Source organism: Protopterus annectens, chromosome 11.part0 (genome assembly GCF_019279795.1).
Source record: "Protopterus annectens isolate FY-2018-M chromosome 11.part0, PAN1.0, whole genome shotgun sequence".
NCBI lineage: Eukaryota > Metazoa > Chordata > Ceratodontiformes > Protopteridae > Protopterus > Protopterus annectens.
In genome coordinates this window covers 395,896,503-395,923,086 of record NC_056745.1, presented here as the reverse complement: position 1 = coordinate 395,923,086, position 26,584 = coordinate 395,896,503, and the positions used below count along the sequence as shown (strand labels likewise).

General features: G+C 39.2%; 1 protein-coding gene across 4 annotated transcripts in view; it reads left to right on the top strand.

Annotated features, from left to right (window-relative positions):
* Positions 1 to 25,629, top strand: part of DCX (doublecortin) — a 770,468-nt gene extending 744,839 nt beyond the window's left edge. For all 4 annotated transcript variants that reach the window (XM_044087890.1, XM_044087889.1, XM_044087888.1 and 1 more), the window contains one exon: positions 24,594 to 25,629. In XM_044087890.1, the coding sequence (XP_043943825.1) occupies positions 24,594 to 24,650 (57 nt within the window). In that variant the 3' untranslated portion in view covers positions 24,651 to 25,629. The remainder of the gene's footprint in view (positions 1 to 24,593) is intronic.
* The last annotated feature ends 955 nt before the right edge of the window (positions 25,630 to 26,584 follow it).

Sequence of the window (26,584 nt, the reverse complement as noted above, 5' to 3'; positions counted from 1 at the left end):
CTCTATGTATATATATATATATATATATATATATATATATATATATGTGTGTGTGTGTGTGCATATCTATATATATATATATATGTGTCTGTGTGTGTGTGTGTGTGTGTGTGTATATATATATATATATATATATATATATATATATATATATATATATATATATATATATAGATAGATACACTCATATATGTATATATTTTTTTCCATCCCTCATTTATTTTTAACTGGTAGTTGCCATCCTTGAGACAGTTGTCTGTTTATTCTACTTCTTATCAAAGAAGACATAGATACATGATAGATCGATAGCTAGATAGACAGACAAATCAGTAGATAAATAGATGAATTCTAGTAAATATTCTATATTTAGGATGGCTGGAATGAAGACTTGTAATTCCTTCACTTATGTTAAATATATTTTATCTTGGGTTTGCAAAGTGATATTTTGCATGTATTTAGTAATCCTTTTGTATAGGATCTCTGTTATCAGTCTGTTCATTTTTCATGTTGATGCTTCATCAAAGCCTTCTTAGCAGTGACACCACATGCTTTTGCACTATGTGGACAGCGGGTGGCAGCAAGCACTAGCATATGCAAAGTAGAGACACTACAGCAGCAGATGAGGCAACTTCTGAGAGTGTTAACTTTTAATTCTTGCTTTTGTGTCTGAGACTGTTTCTGTTCTGAGATTCATTTCTTCTCTTAACAGTCTCAATAGCAGCAACTGTACAATTTTGTAACACTATAACAAAGATACTTGTAGACTTGTTAAACAAACATTTTTATTAAGGTGATTATTTATTGTTGTCCTTAAATTTAATTAATTTTGATTCTCGGCTGGAGTACCTTCTGTGTGGAGTCTGCATGTCTGCCCCACGATCGACTGAAATTTAAAAGACATGCAGGTAGGTGCGTGCGTGTGTAGGTGTGCCTTCTCTGAAGGCTGGGTGCCGGGCTGGCAACTCGACACCGTAAAAATCACTGCCAATCATAAGCAGTCCGGAGATCTGCTGTGGTGCCCCCTATCTGGGAAAAGCTGAAAGACTTTATTTTTACTTAAGCAGATAGGTGCGCTCATCTTCTGTCTCTTTTCAATCACAACCAATTTCATTGCAATTTCTGGTACACAACAATTACTTGTATATTTATACAACATTACTAACATGAAAAAAAAACACAGTAAGTTTTAGTAATGTAATGTTGATAAAAGAAAAACAGTCTGTTCCACGTGGCTGGGCCAACTTTAAAGATTTAACTAAATCAAGAAGTAGGATGTCATCTGCACAGAGGATGAAGTGCAGAGAAGGAAGGTATAAGTAGATGTCATTGATAAATAGGGAAATGATATGGAACCCCAGTATTTAGGACAGTTGAGGAGAACAAGGAATTATTGTAAGGAACCTGATAGGTTCTTCCCATTAGATAGTTTTTGAACCACACACATACATTGTCACCAAAATTAAGCCATGTCCAGTTGTATAGAAGAAGCGAATGATTGACTGAAATGCCATAGTCAGTTGGGATAAATCCTTTATGTCATCAGTAGAGTAGATTACATTATATTAAGACAGTAGTTGTGCTGTATGACAGCCGTGCTGCTGAACACAGAGGTATTTGTATGTTTTAAAATATTTGTACAGTAGTTTCACAAACTTCTTTGTAATAGGGCAAAGGTTGGATATAGGACAGTAATCAGACTGGGATGGGTTGAGCACACTTGGGCAGTGAAATTATTGCAGAGTGCTTACACACACAAGGCAGAAGTCCAGTGGTTATAGAAAGCTTGAATAGTGGGGTATTGTTTCAGTGGCAGATCTATCAAAAATTGAATGAAGTTTGCTAAATATGGTTTTGTTGAGTAGCAATAATTTGGTTTGTTTATAGAGAGGATAACAAGGGATGTAGTGCAGTCCTCTCACAGGGGATGTAATGTGTAGTTCTGTCACAGGGGATGTAGTGCAGTCCTCTCACAAGGGATATGGTGTGCAGACCTCTCACAGGAGATGTAGTGCAGACCTCTCACAAGGGATATAGTGTGCATTCCTCCCACAGGGGATGTAGTCTACAGTCCTCTCATATGGGGTATAGTGCACATATTGCAGCTAGTCAAAATATTCAGATGCTGTACATATTACTTTGCATTTCCAGAACCAAATCCTTCAAATGGTATGAGCTGCTCATTTTTGTCTTTTGCTCAAAACATGTTGGTTATCCCACTGTCTAGTATTCCAGTCAATAAAAACAGCTAAATGGCTTTCAGTTTGTTACTTTTACCATATGATATGGTGAAGGAACCAGTTGCAGGCCAGGTGGCAGCTCATTCTTTTAGAATGGCTGCTGCTGCTGCTTCATCTGCATTCTACAGTGTGCTATCAACCCACTTTGAGAGGTGGTATCTGGAACGTAAAAGTTGTGGCGCTCATGTTGGTATTCCTTATATCTAGGATTCATGGAATATTATACTATATTATATTTACTGATCTCCAAGTGGTTTATGGGGCATGTAGCTGCTTCTACTCCTATCATGGAATCAAACCACCAGCAGGTGCAGCATTTGGTGGGGTTTCTGGAGCTGGATATTTCCAGTGGTTTGAATTCTGTGGCTTTCTGGGTAATTCATTTTGTCTTTTTAGCAGAGGAAAGACATGTATCCACTGGGGCTAGAACATGATTCATCAGCCATATTTGGTTTTGCTTGGAGGTTTTTCTGCCACTTCTAGGGGATATCACATGTCCATATCCATGGTGGGTCAAAAGGAGATAGGCTGAAGACATGTACTTCACAACAGGCTACAAAACGTGTTCTGGCCTTTGTCCCTAACAGGGGACAAAAGATCAAGACTTAGTCCAGCTCTCATTGCTTTTTGTCCCTTACTGGACCTCCTTCCCCTTGAGGGGTCTTAGCATCCTTGTCTGACATGCTTTCTTGGTTGCCAGTCACCCCCCTGGCCCAGGGCTGAGAGAGTTCACCCATGGATAATTTAATTCTTAGTAGCTGCTCCTTTTCTTTGCATTCCACTTCACTTCCAGGGTTCACCTTCCCTTTCTGGAGAGGGGATTCTGCTTTTTTATTTTTTCTGAGTAGGTGTTCTTTGTCCATGGAGTTGTCTCTCCTCTGTGTACCTCCTTCTCTTGAGTATTAGATGAGAGGGATGATTGGTCTCTTTACTCCTGTGGCTTGTATGACTTTTCTGCTGTTGCTCCCACAGAAGTATCTGTATTCAAACTACTTGAACTAGCAGTCTGTCTCCTGCACCATGGGAAGGCATGTTCTTCCATTGCACTGGATGAGCGGTAGGATGTTTTTTGTTTTTCTGCTCCATTTGACATTCTGCCTTTTGGTCCTGCCTCTAGTTTAGTCTGCTACCTTTCAGGACTAGCTGCTTCAGTGTCTTGCTTATGTACCCTTGACAATCTTGATTGATGTAGCCTTGTTGAATAGCAGAGTCCCTCTCTAGTCTACCTTACCCTCCATGATCATGCAACAAAGGCTACTGTATAGTTCCATGACCATAGAGCAAAGGCTTTTGGATAGGTGTTACATGTACTTATTCTTCTAACCTTAATGATTTGAATGCATGTGCGATGATATGAGGTAGTGCTATCTGTGCCAGGGAGAGTAGGGCAGTGGATGTATAACATATGCCATCATAACTAGCTGGAGTTTTGTAAAGAATTTTATGTCATTTGACTATCACACTGATTTGTACAGATGCCTGTGTTAAAAATGTATTTGTAAAGTTTATGGTGTTAAAAATGCATCAGCAGTGGGTCCTGCTGGACAGAAAAGAGATGTGTGTATGTTAGACAGTATTATTATAACTGATTAAATGTATATGTTTTAACAGAGAATTCTGGAAGGGAAGAGGTTAATCTCAGTCCAACTAATTTTGAAAAACAGGTTGAAAATTAAATGGGTTGGTTGATGCCATAAAGATTTTATCTTACAGATCTGATTGGAGCCAGAGACAGAAAATGTCTGGGAAAACCAGGACTAGTAATCTTACTATATTATCCTTTAGGGTAAACTAATTGCTATACTGGAATGGTGGAAGTTTTTCAAATTGTTTATAGCTTTCAGATGCTGCAACAAATCTTATCAAAGCTCTGGGTGCGTATTGTACCAGAGTCAGATGACCAGATGTGATGTTATTCTATAACCAGCCCTGAACTGATTCTTTGGATATTAATGAGAGATATGATGGAACTCTTGCACCAGCACCTTGTTTCTCAAAACCTGACAGGAAAGATCTCTCACAGATGTCTCACACAACCTCACACCTCATCTTGCCTCGCTGTAGTAAGCAACTCAACACTCAACATCTTGTCTTGCTGTAGTAAGTAACTTAACTAGGGAACACTAATTCTTTAGTCAGTCAGGAAAATATAGTGAGATTAGTTAAGTATTGCTTTTCTGCATCTGTGTAAATCCATCCAACTCTGTTATTTTTATATCTCCTATGATTGAAACTCTGGTATTTATTGCAACTAGATATTCAGTATTGCCATGTTTTCTGTTTTATTATTTATTATTAAATATTTCTATACATTTAATTGTGGCTGATCTTTTAGAGAATACGTTTAGCAGCTTAACAGTGCTTATGCTTATTTTAGTGAAGCTGTGGCCACTCCTGAAAGCATCGCTGCATTGCTCAAACTCTACCATTTATATTAGTATTAATTTTACTCAGTATAATTGGGTACCCTTGTAAGAGCATTAGAGTAGCTGACTGGTGTCATTGTAATTACCTTATAGTCTAGGCAGAGGGGGCACAGCTGGTAAATCTGCACCAGTCTTTCCTAGGTGTATGTGTGTGTGTGTGTGTGTGTGTGTGTGTGTGTGTGTGTGTGTGTGTGTGTGTGTGTGTGTGTATGTGTATGAGCTACTTGAAACAGGGACACATTGCTCCAAAGCGGTCAGTGTGGAGTCTTCTTTAGGGCCTGGAGAGAGAGAGAGAGTCCAGCCCCAGGTCTGGAGTGTGCTCCCAAATTGTGCTTGGTGCAGAGAGCTGCATCTGAAAATACTGTGTGTATCCATTTTTGTTCCTAGTGGTGTCCCTCACAGGTGTCAGTGATGAGGATTTAGACTCCTTGATTAGTAGGGACCATCACAGCAAGTAACAAATGCGTTTTATTGCATTATTTGATATATGAAGACAACCCACATTGGTGGGTTAGGAATAGCCTCCCACTATCATGATGGCCAGTCTTAGTGTGCAGCCTTTATTATTAGATTTTTCTGTAGGTTGAACAAGTATATAATGGAGATGCCAGATATTTATTGTTTTTCTTGTTTTGCAGGCAATGATTGTCTGATAGTATCTAGAAATATCAGGAAGTGTGGAGCCTGCTGTTAGTCCTTGCTCTATCTACTGCAACATGAGATGGAACAGAATTGTTTTTGTCTCCTGAGCAGTTTGTAAATTGAGCTTTCTTTCTGACAGGAAGCTGTTTTCACTGAAATATTCAAGAAGTTGTATGTGAATGCTTCTCTGTAACTTACCTGGTTAAAAATGTTAGGTAAGTAGATAAATAGATAGACAGACAGATACATACATTTATGAATATTTGCATACATAAATAGATAACCCATCTGCACTGTATAAGAATGGATAGAATCATTTAGAAATTACTTTTTTGTCATTCTGCATGTTGCATATTTGCCTCAAGCTGTGAATATAAGACAAATGTTAGCAGTGCTACTTCTATCTGAGATGGGCAGAAACTACAACTGCAGGGGAAATGACTAGACTTGACATTTCCGTAAGGTTGTTAACATTTAAGAGCTATTTTATGGAATGCTTTAGACATTTAATGGCAAATATGTCATTATTTGTTTATAGTCTTTAGTATACACAGTCTGGCTTAGTGTTTCCAACCTTTGAAGCAGTATTCATCCAGACTAAGGATACGCATAGATACGCTAAACCTTTCCTTATCGGGTCACCTTTACTTTTAGATAAGTTGTGTACTATAAGCCTCATTTCAAAGGGTCAGTTTATAATTAATCAGACAATATTCATAAGAGCTACTTAGCGAGGTTGACATTTGCCTAAAGATGTATAACTGGCTAATTTTATAACATTCACATCTAAATCATGCTAATAATAGTAAGTTAGCGGTTCATTTATTTGGAATTTGAATAGACTTGCAGCCAGTGGGCAGTGGGTATTTCCTTAATTCAGTATGATTAAAGTGGCCTTCTTGATTAAATCAGTTGAACTGCTTGTGTATAATTAGTATTGCTTTAAAAGCCACTATATTGCAGGTTGCACTGCTGTTGATAATGCATCAGAGAAAACACAACCATGATGAGAAATCAATATTTATCTGGCTAAAACTAAATCTGCTTATGTTAGATACATATAGTATTATTATAGACTGGACTGTGAGAATGTTAGAAAAAGGTGCTAATTAAGTGTAATTTTTACTTAATATCATATATGAAGCATTGGTCCTGTACTGCAAACATTCAAACCTTAAACCTTAAAATATATAAATATTTGAGATATGAAAAAATAGACATTTTACTGTTGCCCTTGTAATATAAGAAATAACTTGGGGGTGGGGAGTGAGCCAATGTGAGATGAGGACAGAATGCTAAGTAATTACACCTGTATGTATTCATTACTAGTCTGAAATACTGTGGAGAACTTAGAATGCTGCTACCTAGGAGATAGAAAAACAAAGGCTGTGACAGTAAGGTTTCCAACCGAGAGCATCATGCTGATCCAGATATGACATTCGTTATTGGAACAACAGTTATATGATTGTGTAATGTGTGACATAGAGTGGGCTTCACTGACCTACTGTAGTAGTTGCAAGTAGAGCCCACGATTATGGGAATCTGGGGGAATGGAAGAGATGTGTGCCCAGCTTTTATGGAACAGTGATTAGGAATAGAGTGTGAGCCTGATATTTGTCCTTTCTTCACATTATGGAATGCAGGCAAAATGTTCTTATATTCAGTCATGGCTCAGAACTAGCCCATGAGGCCTAGTGAAGGGACAAGTAGTAGATGACAATGAAAAAGTGAAAGTGGAGGTGCGATCTTGATTCCTGCATGGATACTCTGGCTGGGTACACAATAGTCCAGCAGGAACCCTTGGTGAAGACTGTGAGTGCACAGTAGATGTCATCTGTACATCAGGGGTGGAAGAACTGTCGCTGCAGTGACATAGATGCCTTATGGTCAGCACTGTTAGTCTGTGACTTGGAGTATGTCAGAATATGGTTTGTGATAGTATGGATTGTTTTCATTTGTATAAATGTATGATTGCCTGTGTCATAATTGATGGTTTAATAAAGATGTTTCATGTTTAAAAAAAAAACATTGTTAACACAAAGGCAACTTGCTGCTTGCTCTCTTACAAAGGCTACTGTAGACTCTTCTAAAGGCCTTTAGTAATTCAACATGAGCTGTCCTGAGAGAAGCCTTCTTAAAGGAGGGTATGAAATGTCTGAATGCTTCATCCAAAAGGCTACTGTTATTCTTCCTGGAGTCTGGTAAGAGTTGCTTGGGAACCTGCTTGTGATATCTTCCTACAGGACTGGGACAATGTGTGAATGCACCAGAAACTCAGTGGATGTAGGCACAGTTCCAGCTTATTGATGTTCTTTGTGTTTCACTGTTGCAGTCATTACATTTGGGTAATCTGCTAGCAGGTTGCCCTCAGTCGGCCTGAATAACAACGTCTTGGGTCCTGCGTCGGTTGCTATCTCCTCTTCCATGATAACAGGGGTATAAAACATACAGCCAATGCCATTTTAATCAATCTTTTTTGCAGCGCGGTGCCTGAAGCAGAAGCAGTTCACAAGTGCCAGTCGGCCGACTCCTGAAATTTTTGTTTTCGAGTTTCAGAACCAAAGTCTTCAAACTAAAGCTAAGTACCCCATTGGTGAAACTTTTTCTTGCTCCTTACCGATGTCAGTAAAAGTTAATAATTGTATTACTTGTGGAAAGCAAATACCTCATAAGGATTTTCATTTGTACTGTATTCCATGCCTAGGCCCTGATCACAATGTGCCTTGCTGTCGGTTTTGTGCTAAATTTAACCAATTCACTATTAAGCGTTGGTATATTTTTGCTTCTAAATACTTTGGTTCAAGATTTAACTATCCTGAAATGTCGTTGGTTAGCAATCCGACTACCGGAATTCACAAAAAACGCAAGGAAAAAGACAGAGACAGACCGTCAAGGTCCAAAACCAACAATGAAGCTTCTCCTAAATCAGTCATCGGTTCGCCACTCAGTCAGGCACTTTCACAGCCCCTGATGCCCACTACTTTTGAGTCGCATGCCTCTACCGAGACCCATTCCAAGTCCAGTATGCCGCGAGATTCTGCAAGTATTGAACCTGTGGATGTCTCTCCCTTGGATGGGTCCGGAGCCGCTGAGCAGGCACTGGCTTCTGAGGGTGTTTTTAGGCGTTAACATTTGTTTTATTAAACCAACGCCATCATCAAAAACAAGGCCAAAACCTACTTCTGTATCTAAAAAACTGATGCATGAGCCACGTGCTCAGGCCCCTATGCCTACAAAACAAATGATCAAAATGGCTGAGGATTTAATTACCTTGATCAGGGGTTCCCAACCCCCCCTGCTAAGAGGCCTAGGCAAGGCACTGATTATGAAACTTCAGATCAGGTTTCCATTTCTTCTGATTCCTGTTCTGATCAGGAATTTTCTATCCCACCTTATGAGGACTCTGATGCAGAGGAATCCATCCCTTCTGCTTCTCCTCCTGAGGATTACTCTTTTGGAGAGACTTTGCATACTTTAAGGGAACATTTTCATTGGGATAGTTAGGACATCTCAGAATCCAAAAAGAGGCTTAGGGATTTTCTTCTTCCTCAGCATAGGCCTTTGGCTATACCTCCTGTATTAGACATTGTTGATGATGTTTTCTCAGAATCAAGCATGGCTCCTGATTCCCTGCCTCCGGCTCCTAGTATTCCAGATAGATATTACAGGGTTCATGACTCCCACAAATTTATTTTCAAAAATCCTGCTGCTGACCCTGAAACTATTTCTCAGGGTCCCAAGGGTGTTAAGGCTTCAACAGCCAAAAATCCTACCCCTTCAGATAGAGACTCCAGGGAGCTGGATAGACGGGGTAAGAAGGTTTATACATCTGCAACCTTGGCAATCAGGGCTTTAAACTGCCAGTTTCATATGCTTAAATATCAACAGCATGTTATGGGCTTACTGAAACAGAAAATGATGTTGATTTCTGATTGTGTGGAAAATAAAGAGTTACAGGATTTATTGCATTCAGCAGAACAGGTTGGAAAGGATACTTTGCAATGTGGTTTTAATTCCTTGGAGGCCTCTTGCAGGGCCACCATAACTGGATCTGTGATAAGAAGGCATGCTTGGCTCAAGGAGCAAAATCTGCCTGATCATGTTAAAGCTAAATTGTTGGATGCTCCTTTACAGCAGGACAGTCTGTTTGGTAATAAGGCAGAAGAGGTTTTAAAAAGATGGAAGACAAAGCTAAATCTATGCAAACTGTAAAAGACTTTTTGCAAGTGCAGCCACCCAGGTTCAGTAGACACTGGCCTACTAAGAATTGGTCCTTTCCAGAGTCCAACAGAGCCACTCAGGCCAAATCCAGATGCTCCAAAGGCTCTAGGTTTCAGTCACAAGGATCTTACAGGTCAAAACAATGGGGTGCCTCCACCTCCAAATCAGGAGGTAGCAAAGCACCACCCTACAGTAAACAGTCTCAATGACTTTCCTCTGCCATCTCCAAGCACTTATCTTTTGGCAGCCCCTTTGGGGGGAAAACTAGCACTTCATGCTCAAAATTGGCATCTAATTACCCAGGACAAGTGGGTCTTAAATATAGTATCCCAAGGGTACAGATTTCATTTCCACATGTTGCCAATTCCAAACGGATGGCCAGATCTGCCACCAAATCAGTGGGTAGAGGCCCAGAAACAAGTCATGTCCCTCATGGATATGGGGGCTATTCAACCAGTTCCAGAAAAGGAAAAAGGACAAGGGTTTTATTCAAGACTTTTCCTGGTACCCAGAAAAGACAAATCATGGTGTCCAATTCTGGACTTATCCATTCTAAATACTTTCCTGGATATTCCAAAATTCAAAATGCTGACTTTACAACAGCTGCAGCCTATGCTAGGCAAGAATGCCTGGTTGGTAACTCTAGACTTAAAAGAGGCTTACCTGCATATCCCAATCAGGGAATCTTGCAGAAGATACCTCTGCTTCAAAGCAGGCTATTTGCATTACCAGTTCTCTGCACTGCCCTTTGGTTTATCTAATGCACTCAGGGTCTTCACAAAGTGCCTGGCACCAGTAATTGCATTTTTCAGACAAAGAAACATTCAAATTTATTCATATCTGGACAATTGTCTCATTCAGGCAGAGGACAAGGACACTCTTCTTCAGCATCTGGCATTTGTAAAAAGGCTTCTAGCATGCCTAGGGTTCGCCATAAATAGGTTCATAGGTTCATAGGTTCATACTAGGCTATCTGCCCAAGGGCATTTATAAGCCTAGCCCATAGTTATGTGGCTTTCGCCACCCCTTTAGTTTGAATAAAAACTATGCCTATCATTTTTCTGTGCCTCTGTCAAGCAGTGACACTGAAGTAATCCCTGGGGTATATCTGCGATCTCCCATCCATTGGTCAAGATTCCTCTTGAACAAGGCTGCTCTGCCTCACATGTACCAGGATTTTGTTCCACAGCATAGGGAGTCTCTGGGTGATGAATCTGTCCCTCCAGCACGTTCTATTTATAACCGTGTCAAGGTTTAAGTCTCCCGCCTTGTGGTTCTGAGGGATCTAGATTTTTGAGGTGAAGCATATTCATCAAATCTGGGTTTGACATGGCCTTATATGTCAGGCACAGGTCACCTCTGAGCAAGCGCACGAGACTGAATAGAGCTGGAGTTCTTTCAGTCGGGCAGCATAAGACATATTTTGAGACCCTTTATCCTTTTGGTGAGGAACTTTGGGGCCTTTCAAGCTGCATCAGGTGTCTGGTCAGATACATTCGAACGGGCATTGTACTCAATCATAGGTCTAATGAGTGATGAGTACAGGGGACGATGACCTCCCTTGATCTAGATGTGAATCCCTTCATGATCAGGTGGGCGATATAGAAGGTTTTCCTAACTACTTTAGCAACATGAGTGTCAAACGAAAGGCTACTGTCAACTTGGGTCCCCAGATCCCTGATGACTTTTCTGTGCTCAGTGGATTGCCATCTATATGGTAGCTAGGGTAACCTTGTTTTTCCCGAAGGGTATGACTATGCATTTTTTGGCGTTTAACTTCAGGCCATGGCTCTGGCACCAGTTATCCATTCTGTGAGGCCCTTCTGGAGGATATCTGTGTCAGATGTGTTTTCGACTATGGCGCCCAGTTTGCAGTCATCTGCAAACTTTGTCAGCCATAACCCTCCTGTGTTTGCTTGTACTTCAGAAAAGTAGATGCCGAACAAGAGTGGACCCAGGACTGAGCCCTGTGGGACACCACTTGTGACAGGCTTTGAGTCTGACATGGCTCCAGCAACTCTAACCCTGTGGGTTCTGTCGCAGCCAGTTTGCAACCCATCTTGTGATGTATGGGTTTACATTCAAGCTGATGAGTTTTTCGATGATACCTGAGTGGGGTATTGTGTCAAGGCCTTTGCCAGGTCGAGGTAGGCTGTATGGACTGCCTTTTCCTCATCAATGGCCTTGGTGACTGTCTCGAAAAAGTCAACCAAGTTTAAGAGGCAGGATCTGCCTTTGACAAAGCCAAACTGGGTTGGATCCAAAGTCTGCAAGTTCCCTATGTCTTTATTTATGAGTTCCATTATGATCCTCTCCATGGCTTTGCAGATAAGGCTTGTCAAGCTAATGGGGCGGTAATTTCCAGGGTCTGTGAAAAGAAATCACAACTGGTACCCTCTCAAATGATTATATTCCTGGGTGCAAGCTTGAATACATCTGCCCAGATGGCTTACCTCATGCCAGACAAACAAATTCAATTGACAACATACTTCAAACAAGTGGCAACAAAAACCCAGCTATCTGCAAGACAAATTCTGCAGGCTTTGGGGTTTATGGCATCCTGCATTCTACTAATTCCATATGCACGACTGCATATGAGGAAACTTCAGTGGTACCTAAAAAGCTTATGGAGTCAACATTATCACAGCCTGGAAACAATGATTCCTCTCATTCCCTGCCTGCAACAGGAGTTCCTTTGGTGGGCAGAGGCATGTCACCAAAACAAGGGACTGTCATTCATTCTACCCACTGCCACCCAAACCCTAACTACAGATGCATCAGACTATGCTTGGGGAGCCCATTTGGCAGGGAGATGCATTCAGGGCAAATGAAGCCCAAATCAAATGCATCTACATATCAACCAGAAAGAAATGCTAGCTGTACAGAATGCTCTGACAGCCTTCAAGGACTTCCTTCATCCAGGACAACTACTGATAAAGACGGACAACACTACAGTTATGTGGTTCATAAACAAGCAGGGGGTACCCACTCCTACCCCCTTTGCAGACTAGCCATGGCCTTGTGGAACACAGCTGTGACTTACCAAATACATCTTCAAGCTCAGTTCCTGCCAGGAAAGCAAAATACTCTGGCAGACAACCTAAGCAGAAATCTTATTGGACCCACACAAATAGAAACTGGATCCACAAATCTTCAGCATGTTGACACAAAAATGGGGGAGCCTAGACATAGATATATTTGCCTCTCCCCAAAACTATCAGTTGGACAAATTCTGCACAAGAACTCATCACAAAAAAGCATGGAAAGTGGATGCTCTATCCTTCAGCTGGAAAAACCTATCAGTCTATGCCTTTCTCCCTCTGCCTCTACTCTCCAAGGTCTTACTAAAAGTCAGACAGGAAAAACCAAAAATGATTCTGATTGCTCTGGACTGGCCTCGCCAACACTGGTACCCAATTCTAAGGAACATGTCACACCTTCCACCGTGGTACTTGCCTCGAACACCTCATCTATTGTCTCAGCAGAACTATCAAATTCTGCACACTCACCTCCAAACTCTGAATCTTGCAGCATGGCTAATCAACTAATTTCACCAATCACATCTCTCAGTAAACCTGTGATGGATGTCATTTTGGAGGCTATAAGGCCTAGTACTAGAAAATCTTATGCTGATAAATGGAAGAGATTCTGTGCTTGGAACCAAGCACAAGGAATAGACACAGCAAAGACAGATATTCCTCAGATTTTGCAGTACTTAACTGAGATGCTTCACAAGGGCCTACCTTTTTCTTCAATAAAAATCCATGCCTTTGCCATCTCAGCTCATTACAACACAGAGCCTCCTTTCTTTTCCTCATCCCCTGCTAAAGCAGTACCTCAGAGGGGCCAAAAATTTAAGGCCTCCCAGGAGAGCACTGACTCCTGCATGGGACCTCAATTTTGTGCTGGAAAAACTCACCCTACCTCCTTTTGAACCAGCTGCTACTGCGGATATAACATTTCTTTCTTGGAAGACAGCCTTTCTTTTGGCAGTCACTTCAGCTAGAAGGGTTTCAGAACTACAGGCTCTCATGGCAGTGGAGTCTTTCATTATCTTTTACCCAGACAGGGTGGCCCTCAGGACCAATCCTTCTTTTATGCCTAAGGTGGTATCCAGTGTGGATCTTAATCAGACCATTCACCTGCCAACATTTTTTCCCAAATCCTCAGAACAAGGGGGAGTGGATTATGCATTCATTGGATGTACACAGACAACTAAGATTCTACTTAAACAGGACAAAATCTCTAAGAAAGTCTGAGCAACTACTGGTGGCATTTGCTGCAGGAACAGAGGGGAAGGCTATATCAAAGCAGACTATTTCAAAATGGATAAGCCATTGTATTCGTTTCTGCTACTTGCACCATGGTAAACCTGTGCCTAAGGGGATCAGATCGCATTCCACCAGGGCCGCTTCTATTTCTGCAGCCTTTCTCAGAGGGGTTCCTACCAGAGACATTCTAGAAGCTGCTACTTGGAGCTCAGTTCATACGTTCACAAAGCATTACTATTTCCTTCTCTTTTCTAAATCCAGGGCATACTTTGCCACTGCAGTCCTGCAGGGCCTTATAGCTGCTCCTAATGCTGTTTAATTCCATCCTCCCATTCATAGCTTTGGGATTCTATCCAAATGTAATGACTGCAACAGTGAAACACGAAGAACATAGTACAGTTGTGTATACTTACCATAAATGTAGATGTTTGAGTGTATTCACTGTTGCAGTCCTGGTTACCCACCCACCTACCCCCTTTCTTCTCTATTATTATACTTCTTCTTTCCTTCACTATGCTCAAAAGCCTTTGTGGTGTATTTGCTTTTAGTTGAAGGTAAATTTTTTGTGTTCTAAAGTACATATATATATATTTTTGCTCCCCATTTGGGGGGGGGCAAGAAAAACTGATTAAAATGGCGTTGGCTGCATGTTTTATACCCCTGATGACCTGACGTCATGGAAGGGGAGACAGCAACTGATGCAGGACCCAAGACTTTGTTATTCAGGCCGACTGAGAGCAACCTGCCAGCAGATTGCCCAAATGTAATGGCTGCAACAGTGAATACACTCAAACATCTACATTTATGGTAAGTGTACACAACTGTACTATTCCATTGAAAAGACTAAAGTCAATACTTTAATTAGCAAATTTTAATGCTAGTAGAGATAAAAGCTTCAGAAATAAAATGAAAGGAAACAACAGTCTGGAATATATCTGTATGTAAATTTTTAACCATGTGCAATCTAAGAATTTTCTGTTAATTGACATAATGTGAAACATGATAGGCAACTCATTAAGGAATGTAGGTTAGTTTGCAGTCTGCTGTGTGATTGTTCCATCATATTAAAATTTAGCAGAGAATAAACATTCAGACTTTTCATTATGCTTTATTTAATTAGAAATAGTTGTAAATTTAAAATGTATGTGGTATATAATTTGATAATTTGCATGGCAATTAAAAGATTACTGTGTGCAAGAAAAACAAACAAGTTTGTTTTAATTTTTTGGATTGCAGCTGTTTTACAACAAGGGTAGTTGTTAATTGTCGTAAGTTGAATGAGGCTAATAACTTTTTTCAATGCTGGGGGCCAGGGGATTATCTAAACTATCATAATTATAATCTGTTGTGTTTTGTTGCATTCTTTACTTTAACCATACATGATTTAATAGTTCCTTAGTAACACAAAATGGCAGTGGGAGGTTATAAGAATACACCTGAAAAGCAGTAGAGAATATTTCACTAGTACAATTGTGACTCTTTTGCGTTTTCTACAGAATACACTTAAGTATAATACAGCAATGGCTCTACACCAGGAAAAAAATAAAAGAAATAATGCAAGTGATAGATGGATGATAGAATAAGAGAACCAGATCAGCAGAAAGATAACTCAGGCTAATAAGTGATGAATAATCAAATATACCTCTATATTTATAGGTAAAGTGATTTACTGCATATGCAACATGTATTATAAATTAACTGCTTTTATCTGCTGACAGGCTTTGATAATAGAAATTATCGGCAACAGTGTGAAACTAGATAGAGAAAATAGTTTAATCCTTTTTTAATTACTGTAAAGAACTTTAAATAATGCCATACTTCTTGCACTAATAGAAAGTAAAAAAAAAATGTTTTCTCGAGGCCATTACAGATAGTTGTGAAAAAAGTAGACAACAAATTTAAATGCCACTGATTACAACCCTGTATGGCAACCAGCAGGAGAGAAAAAAAAGGTCAGCAGTGCTGTTCAAGTAATCAGTAATCAATGTCATAGAGACATCAGTGTGTATATCACACATTATTATATACTCTTCAGAAAATTAAGTTGATATCAACAAAAATAAAGATCAAAGACATATATATATGTGCAATCACATCATCATTAAAGTTCATTGTGTCTCACATAAACGCATTCACATCATCATTACAGTTCATTGTGCCTCACATATGCGATTCACATCATCATTACAGTTCATTGTGCCTCACATTTCACATCATCATTACAGTTCATTGTGCCTCACATATGCGATTCACATCATCATTACAGTTCATTGTGCCTCACATATGCGATTCACATCATCATTACAGTTCATTGTGCCTCACATATGCGATTCACATCATCATTACAGTTCATTGTGCCTCACATATGCGATTCACATCATCATCATTACAGTTCATTGTGCCTCACATATGCGATTCACATCATCATTACAGTTCATTGTGTCTCACATATGCGATTCGCATCATCATTACAGTTCATTGTGCCTCACATATGCGATTCACATTATCATTACAGTTCATTGTGTCTCACATATGCAATTCACATCATCATTACAGTTCATTGTGTCTCACATATGCGATTCACATTATCATTACAGTTCAATGTGTCTCACGTATGCGATTCACATCATCAATACAGTTCATTGTGTCTCACATATGCGATTCACATCATTATTATAGTTCATTGTGTCTCACGTATGCGATTCACATCATCATTACATTTCATTGTGTCTCACATATGCAATTCCATCATCATTACAGTTCATTGTGTCTCACGTAAGCACATTCACATCATCATTACAGTTCATTGTGTCTCACGCAGGCATTGCCATCATTACTGTACATTGGACTGTCCTAGCGCTCCACAAAACAAAATGTAACAAAATACAGTAAATACATTCAGGGCATGGTATAATCCAATAAAATTCTTTACAGTGACAAGTGAACATCAGACAATCATAAAGTTTCAAGCACAGCAACCAAGTACATTGTTCATATGATACAAACCAGCACGAACAGACGTGTAGTATAGATATGATAAAAATGCAATACTAATGAAGTGAGTGTTGTATTTAAGACATATTTGCATATAATGTGCTGTAAACACAATTTGGGGTTTCTTGGCTAGAATGCCTCATTGTTGTTGCATGGAATAAATTTATAATTTCCAAAGTTTGTGACTCTGTTTTGTTGTTCACTGCCTGACTGGAAAATATTTGATTATTTCTTTGTGGCACAGGCTTTCAACCTTCTGAGCTGAGCATAGCAGCATTATACATAAAGTATACACTGGCAAAAATAATTCCTTCAGCATACGGTTCAGAAACTAAGAAAAACATCAGGTCCTAGCATTCTGAGGAAACAAGTGACAGAAGGAAACTGGTAGAACTGACACTGAAAATGGTTTGGTTTAGGTGACTCATGGATTCCTGTAAAATATTTAAATAAACCATGACCGTACTGTTATGCAAAACATTTGATTACTTGCAGAATGATAGATCTGTTCTAACTTCTTCCTGTTCTGTCAATTATTGCAAGCATTTTTAAGTATAGGACGGGTTTACAACTCTGCACATCATATATGTCTGTCTAAGCATTACATGCAGACTGCAAAATGTTAGAACAATGTGAGAGGACAAGGAATGTATTCAGAAAGGTTAGCTCCATAGCTCTTATACTGTTTCAATGCCATGTTCCAGCAGTGATTTGGAGATAACTGGGGATAAAGAGAAATGCAAGAAATACACAGAGCAATAACTGATTAGTGACCCCTTTGCATGTCTCTGAATTATACACCAAGCATGGTAACTGTATGAAATGTTGAGACCTGTTAAGAGTGAGTCCCAAAACACAAGAGACCGAATGACCGAAAAACAGACTTGCATATATTTAATCTGAAATGGTAGGTAGGTACTAGGCTATTGGCCCAAGGGCCTGTGTAAGCCTAACCAACAAGTTTCCCTGGCTTATTCCACCCAAGAAGATTATTTTCCTGTGCTTCTGTCGAGCAGAGCCACAGAACTAATCCCCAGGGTGAATTTCCTATTTCCCATCCACTCATCAAGATTTTTCTTGAAGAATGCTAGTGAGGAACTCTGCTTGACATAGATAGGTAACTTGTTCCAGAGTATAGGAAGTCTCTGGGACAGGAATCTACCCCTCCAGCATATTCTCTTTATTGTGGTGAGAAGGTTTAGGTCCCTGGAGCATGTAGCTTGGTGGGATTTGGATTTCTTTAGGTGTAGCATGTCTAGCAGCTCTGGGTTTGACATAGCTTTGTATGTCAGGCAGAGATCACTTCGAAGTAGGTGGTATGCTATGCAGTAAAGCTCGAGTGTTTTTAGAGGGTCAGCATAGAGCATCTGTCTGAGTCCTGTAATCCTCTTTGTGAGGTATTTTCGTGGCCTTTTTAGCTGTTGCAGATGTCTTGTGAGGTGCATTCCAAAAGGGGCGTTGTACTCAATAATGGGTCTAATGAGAGCTGAGTAGAAGGGAATAATTACCTCTTTTTTCCTGGATGAGAACCCTTTCATGATGAGGTGTGCCATGTAGAAGGATTTCCTGATTACTGTAGCGATGTGATTATTAAAGGAGAGATTACTGTCCACCTGAGTCCCAAGGTCTCATCACACCTTCGGCGTTAAGTGGACTGTCACCTATGTGGTAGTTCACGGGTACCGAGTTGCTACCAAAGGGGATGACAATGCACTTTTTGGCACTGAGCTTGAGGCCATGGCTCTGGCACCAGGCATTAGTCTCAGTGAGGCCCTTCTGTAGTATGTACACATCGTTCAGGGACTCGACTATGGCACCTAGTTTGCAGTCATCTGCGAACTTCATCAGCCAGAGGCCTTCTGTGTTAGCCTATACCTCAGAGAAGTAGATACCAAACAGGAGAGGAAACAGGAGAGAACCCTGTGGTACTCCACTTGTCACAGGTTTAAAGTCAGATTTGAAGTCTGCAACTTTTACGGTGTGGGTGTTGTCAGTGAGCCAATTGGCAACCCATCTTGTGATGTATGGATTTATGCCCAGTTTAGTGAGTTTATCTATGATTCTAGAATGGGGGATGGTGGTGAAAGCTTTGGCGAGGTCAAGATAGGCTGCATGAGCTGCCTTACCCCTTGTCTATGGGTTTGAGTACAACGCCCCATTTCAAAGAAGTTGATCAGGTTCAGGAGGCATGATCTGCCCTTCACAAACCTGAACTGGGTGGGGTCCAGAGTCTGGAGGTTACCAATGTCTTTGCTTATGAGTTCCATGATGATACATTCCATGGCTTTGCAGACCAGGCTCATCAGGCTAATAGGGAGATAGTTCCTGGGATCCATGGTGGCACCCTCTTTGTGGAGTGGTATAATTGTTCCCTTGCACCATTCAGCGGGTACAAAACCTGATGTGAGGCTGTGGTTGAACATGGTGCTTAGGTGGGGGGGGCCAGTTCATTTTAAAGTTCATGTAGAATGCAGCCTGGGATGTTGTCTGGTCCAGATAAAAAAATCCCAGGCACTCACAGCTGCAGGCAATAAGTAAAAATCTAATGAAAAAAATCCAAATGAACACAATGGTAACAAATGTTTAATAGTAAGCGCTTTTGCGGTTCTTCTGACCGCTTCTTCAGACTACAATAATACAATGCAACAACATATTTAAATGCTAAAACCTGTCCAATCACAGAAGATTAATCATATACTCATTAAGAAGTTAAAAGTATATGCTTACATATAATAAAACATATTAAAAATGCAAAAATAAATTCACATCATTTCAGTGTTTGTGCATGAGCTTTTAGAAATGGTTTCAAAGAAACTTTACTGCTTAAACCAGGTGATTTATCTGCTTTGAAAAACATTATCCACTTTTGCTCATTAGGCTCTGTAGTATTTCTCAGGTCCCCTCCCCTCATGTTGTCATGTATATTTTCTAGGACAACAAATTTGAAGCTTTGTCTATTCCCCTTTTCCATAACATGGTGTGCTAAATCATTTTCCAACTTCTTATTTTGAATGTCTCTAAAATGCTATAGTATCTTTTCTTTTAAAGTATGATTAGTTTTGGCATGTTATACAAAAACTAAAATAGATTAAATTTCTGGTTGTGCAATCTGCATAAATGATACATATATGTGGCGGATCCTGGCACCTGACAGGCAGCTAACAGTAACCTTCTCCTCCTTATTTATTCTGGTGAGTGGGACATCAGTGTGCCTGACTATAGAGTCACCTATAACTCATGTTAGGCATGTTGTTTTGCCTTATGGGCTGTGGTTGACTAGCACACTGGGTCTGTGTGTTATGCGTCTTTCAGATTGTGTTTGAGGGGTGGAGGTTGCTTGCATTTCTGCTTTGGAGGTCTCTGTTGCTTGGGCAGATTCATATTAAGAGTCTCCAAGAATGTTTTTGTGTATCTATGTGTGGGTTTTGGTGGTGTAAGTATAGTGGGACTATGTGGTGAGTGTGGCATGGTGCAAGTGTTTACCTTTTCCTCTTGACTGAGAAGTTCAGTACTAGGAATAGAGAGCTTTGCCTCCAGTTTGGCAAGATAAAGGCATCTCTCACAGATTGTAGTGTTGGGTGGTAGGAGGAGAGGGTTGTCAGTGTACATAAGGCAATTGCTACATTGCCCCTAAAAATGCCCAGATTCATCAAGTAGATAGGAGAGAACAATGGGAGCTGTCCCTTGGACATGCCTGGGTAATCACTATTTTTCTGTAGATAAGTGAGGGAAGTAAGTACTAGAGCTGTATTCCTTGAAGTAACTTGAGGAAGATGGGTACAAAAACTGTTTACCCCTATGAAATGAGAGTGCTTCAGTAGTTTGTAGCCTATTTAGTGCTTACAACTGATCTGAACCAGTGCTAAGCATGGATTAGCAGATTCACATACTAAAAGTAAAAATCTGGCTAGTTCTAAGGGAAAAACTGAAGAGGAGACTTTATGGCGCTGGGAATAGTTTAATCCTAGCTAAGTGGCACTGTGCGATGCGCAAAACTGCTCAAACATGGGTTTTTTAAGCAGAAAGATGAAAGGGATAGAAATAGCCCAAAACGGCTAATAAAACTACAGTTTCTGGGTTGAAACCACTCCTCCAGCGACAAATAGGCTGTTCCAAAGCTCACTACTCTCACTGATGAACAGAGAAGCTTCCCTCTATCTTAGAATGGTCTGGGCAACACAGGAACTTACAAACAGCCCAGAATTCAGCAAACTCTGAAAAACGGACTTTACTAGATCTAGAAAGTGTGGCTAATTGAATGAATTACTCCCTCAACAAATTTCAGTAGATGATCCCATTGGATCTGCCATGCTGTGCCCATGGCTCATGTACCACTGCAGAGAATGTGGTACTCTAGCTCTTCTTCATGTAAGCAACCTCTTCCTCACCCCAAACTCAATGTCCAAGTTATGAAAAACTGCACTAGCTAAACCATTACCTAAACAACCCACATCTTCTAAGGCTTCCCATGTCTGGCCTATCTCCTTCCTTCCTACATTGGGCAAAATGCTGCTAAGGATTGTATAAATTCAGCTCTCCTCTCATAGCTCTATAACCACCTCTCAGTTAAACAACATGGCTTCCACTCAGGAAGGAGCACCATGACGGCATTTGGACACTGACTGATGGCAGTTTACTTAAACATGGGTAAAGGCCATTTTCTGGAGCATTTTATCAATCTCACTCCAACCTGAACCATTTAAACTACCCCCTCCTTCTAAATTACGTAAGAGATATTGGAATTCATCCCAGACCCTCTGATTTGTTCCCAAACCTCCTTAACAGTAGAGCATTCAAGGTGAAAACAGGAACATTTCTATTCAGTGAGGCTTCCATCATCAAACAGGTATGCCAAGGATCTCTCCATTCCTCAATGCTTTTCTCTATCTCAGTCAATAAAATGCCAGCTGTCAAATGTAACTTATCAATCATACTATATGCTAATGATATGAAAATGCAAAGGTCTAGCCCCTCCCACACAGAAAGTAACTTCAAAATGAACTTCTCATTCTTTTTATATGGCTTACCAATAGCAACATATTCTAAACTCAAAACTATGCAATATAGAATACAACGTAAGCAAGAAAATTACACATTGCTAGCAAAACCACAGACTCTGGTCACTACGGACCCATTAGTCTCACTAGACTCATATATGAAGCTTTGGAATGTATTATCTCAGACCTCAATAATTTTGATATTAAGAATATCTAATCATGGTCCCCCAACAATTTGGCTTTGTGGAAAGATATCCTGCCTCTTTAACCTCATTATATTCTTTGAAAAAGTAACAGAAACACTGGATCGTGGTTATACAGTACATACAGCAAATCTGGACCTGACCAAGGCCTTTGACACAATTCCCCCTCCAGACATTATTGACAGACTTGTAAATCAGAATATAATTTGTTATGTTGTATAGTGGATGACTAAATGGTTGTCTGACAGAACCCATATGGTTAAAATTTCAGGTGCCATTCTGAAGGCAAAATAGTTACCAGTGGTGTACTACAGGAGTCACTGTTGGGGCCTCTCCTATTTGGCATCTGTTTTTCAGAGCTTCAGGTTAACTCTCCTGATTTATGGTAATTACATTTTGTAGATGACTGTATATTCAGGATTATTTCATACTCCACTGACTCATAATTGCTTCAAAATGGATTATATCATGTTAAGAACTGATTCAAGGACAATGGGCTCAAATTAAGTGTGAAAAAATGTGACCTGGTTAATTTTTAGAAAACAAAGTGTTTTCACATACCATATAGGCAACACATCCTTTCAGTCAGGTACTGCTGTAAGGTACCTAGGCACTCTGGTTGATAATTCCTTGTTATTTGACAAGAATGTCTTTGCAGCAGTTCAGAAACTTTCAATATGAATCATCTAATTTCCAAAGTCATCCCATATAGGTCCAAAGAACATTTAATTCATTTCTCATCAGACCCATTATTGAGTATAATGCACATTTTGGCATGTGTTTGTATATCACATAGGTAGACAGTCCTCAGAGACTCATAACTAAAATGATCAGTGTGGCCTCAAACATCTTACTTATAGTCTGCCAGTCCTCTGTCTCTCTGTACTCAATCTCTTATAGACTTCTCTGTGAAGATATGTGCTTAGCTTTTCAAGCCATGAAAGATCCAAACCTCTTTGACTTCTTATTTCTTCATAGAATAAATGGTACCTCAAATACCTTGTTAAAGGAACTAAATTTTCATCAATAGATCAATACAACAAATTGTCTATATAAATTCATATCCCATTGTATTCCCCACTTCTGGAATGAACGTCCACTATATGTCAAGCAAAGTAGCACCCTTGCTTCCTTTGTTTACATGTAGGTAATTGGATTGTTGCTTTCCTTCAGGATGGAGAGAGCTTTTGAATATGGATTTCTGGCTAGGCTTGTAGTGGTCTGCAGACTGATTGCCAAATACTTCCAATTGACCTCATAAGAGAAGTGATCAGGTTCAGGCTCTCATTCTTCTCCTGTCTCTCCAACACTAGGACGTCCAGTTGATCACAATTTGTCTGTGGCATAGTCAGGAGTCTATCCCTCTATACCAGAGAGTCTTGAGTCATCTGTTGACCAACATGTGAAGAACTTCATAAAGAGAAGGAGGTTACTAGGTTATATCAGAGTTTTTCTTTTTGTATGTAAAATGTGATTCATCACCAGAGAAGGAACATACAGAGGTACAAGTGAAGCTTTGGTGCAAGTCTTGATTTCATAATAATGGAACCAAGCTTATGCTGCAGTGTACATCAATTTGAAATAGAAGAAGGAACATGAGAAAAAAAAAATAACATTTCTAAGATTTCCCCTGGAACAAACATAAAAAAATAACTGATTATTGGAGACATTTTATGGCTCTGCAAGTAACAGGTATGCATATTTTGTAGATACCCAAAATATTTAAACCAGTGGTCTGTGATATAAAATAAACCAAGGTATCTTTTTTCAGAATATGCTCATTTAAAAATAAATTAAATGTTTTTTTAAGGATTGATTCAAATGAATATAAAAAGTGAAGTATCGGGATGAGGAGATAAAAATGATCAAGAATAACAGCTTTTAAAAATATATAACATGGAAACAGTTATAGAAATGTACAGATGAAAAACAAAATGTTAGATGTCGGTTTAAAGTTAAGGGGAAATGCACCTTAGGCTAGTAATTCCATATTACCCTGCACTGTTGAGGTAATGAGAATTATTTTAAAAAGTTTTATACGGTTGTATAAGACAGAAACAAAGGGAAGAATAACCAATTGAGACCTTTCCGACCAAGAAGGAGGGAGGGGAGTCTTAGAATTGAAAGAAATGGTTATTGCATTGGATGAGTATTTGGCTAAGGAGCAAAAAGCAACAAATAAACATACAAGCAAGCAAAAATTGAGAATTCAGATACCAGAACATGAACTAAAGTAATATTATATTTAGATATGAAGGAAGTATGCTATGAAAAGTCTACACGGAGTACTGAGGAATGCTACAATTTCCTTAAAGCTAGATAAGTAAAAATAAATAAAAAAATAATCTATAGTAAAACATAATTTTACTTTAGGTTACTTTTTTTTTAATAATAATCAGTATTTTATTAGTCTACATCAGTACAAGCAAAATATGTATTGCCTATACACAGCCTTTACTAATCTGTGAAAAAAATATGGATGTTATTAAGAATACTGCAATCTGTGTGTGTGATTTGTAAGTTTGAAAATAATTACTTTCCTGGAAGAAGACAAATGAACATTGTATTAACAGGAAAGTTAATTCTTGTTTTTTTTCTACAGGACTTGTACTTGCCTCTCTCACTTGATGACTCTGATTCTATGGGTGACTCCATGTGAAGGTCCTGCTCTACACAGATACACAAGTGCATTTCTGATATTACTGCCAAAAGCAGAGGTGTCCTTGGTGCGTTTTGCCTGCAAAAGATCCAAGCTGCCATAACAGAAACAGAGTTTTTTGATTTGTACCACATTTTTAAAGCTATTCAACAGGGTTATGAAATTAGCACTACAGCACCAAACTAAGACCACAGCACAAGTAATATAATCAGGGACCTTATGTGGTATTTGCATTTTATATGCTAGAACTTTGTACTTTTCTTTTGCAGCTGCATGTTTTTTATTGACACATAAAGTAGCAAATTGAAGAAGAAAGTTCCAGAAGGAATCTCCTATCTTTTCGTCCCTTTCAGCATTTCTTTTGATGTTGCAGACCACTGTTTTATTCTAGTGTCGTGTTAGTTATGGAATGAAGGAAGCATGTGAAAGCTGGGGGACATGTGGTTCTAGTTTTGAATCTTTTAAGGACAACATTTATATCCTCAGAATTTCACTTGATTTTAAAGAAAAATGACACGTCATAACTTCTAGCGCATATGAAGGACCAGTGCTGAGGATTTTTTAAATATAGAAAATAGAAAAAAAGTCCAGAATGTGGTGAAACTAAACAGAAATTGTGCCTCACCTTACTCTTGGTAGAGACTTATGAACCAAAAGTGTAAAGCATTTTTAATGGTTAATTTGTACAAACATATTAAGTAGTTTCAGCAAGGCAAATATTACTCAAATAGATGCTTTTGTCATTTAAGAGATTCCCACATGTCAACCTAAAAGCAACACCGCCTGCTAACAGTAAGCATAAGAACACTGTGATATATTTTTCCTCACACTGGACCTCTCTGGGCTATGTCGGATTTTTATGGTAAGCAACTTCCACAGAATGGAATTTCTGTATGTATTTTTTAATGATGTAACTCACATTTTAATGTTCTTATATTGCTGGTTGATGCTTTCTCCTCAATAAAAGGACTGAAACACTTTTCAGCATTTACTGCTTCATAGGTACACTTAGTGACTGTGAAAACAAGCAGGATATTCAAAAGGTACTTATTTTGTTAACACTTTTTTAGCACAGTCTAACTTTGTAAAACTAATTTTATTACTTGTTAAATATTTCAAGTTTTGCAGAATTTCTGGTTAATTCATAGTTGCAGCCTTAACTTTGTAATGATATTCTACACAATCTTTTCTGTTTGTCAGACACAGCGTAGTATGAAACAGATCTGCTAATGAACTATATAATGATTTCCACACCTGCATAGTTTTTTGATAAATAAATAATATGTTACATTAATTGAGTGAGATGCTAACATTTAATGCTACACTAGGGAGTGGATTTTACTACAGTGTTTTGGACACTTTATAAATGGTCCTGCCCCTTATAATCAGTAAACAAACTGTCATAGTGAAATATCAAAAACATGCAATTAGTAAACACAGAAAAGTCTTTGCCAAGTAAATGTTTTCTACATTAGTGCATGTGTGAATCACTGTGAGTATATGGGTATGTTTGCATACGTGTGTGTGTGTGTGTGTGTGTGTGTGTGTGTGTGTGTGTGTGTGTGTGTGTGTGTGTGTGTGTGTTGGGGGGGCTTATGCTGCACAACAATTTGCATGTCCATGCATGTGTATTTCTGCTTATGCTTGTAGGGTTATCACTTGAGCATTTTGTTAACTGTTTTATATGATTTTTCTGGAGTGCCAGCGGCTTGAAAAAGACAGTATTACTCTTCTGATTTTCATGCCTAGAAACTACAGACGTTGAAAACCAGATGTGAAGTTGCGACTTTGTACAACTTCTGTGATGATATTGTTTTACCAGGTTTAAGTCGACTGTCTCTTTTGAAGTGTTCAGTATTTATTTAACCCATTTGTTTTGTGTCATTTATGCTTTTTTGGAGGGAGAAGGGTTGAACTACTCTTATGAAGTTTTG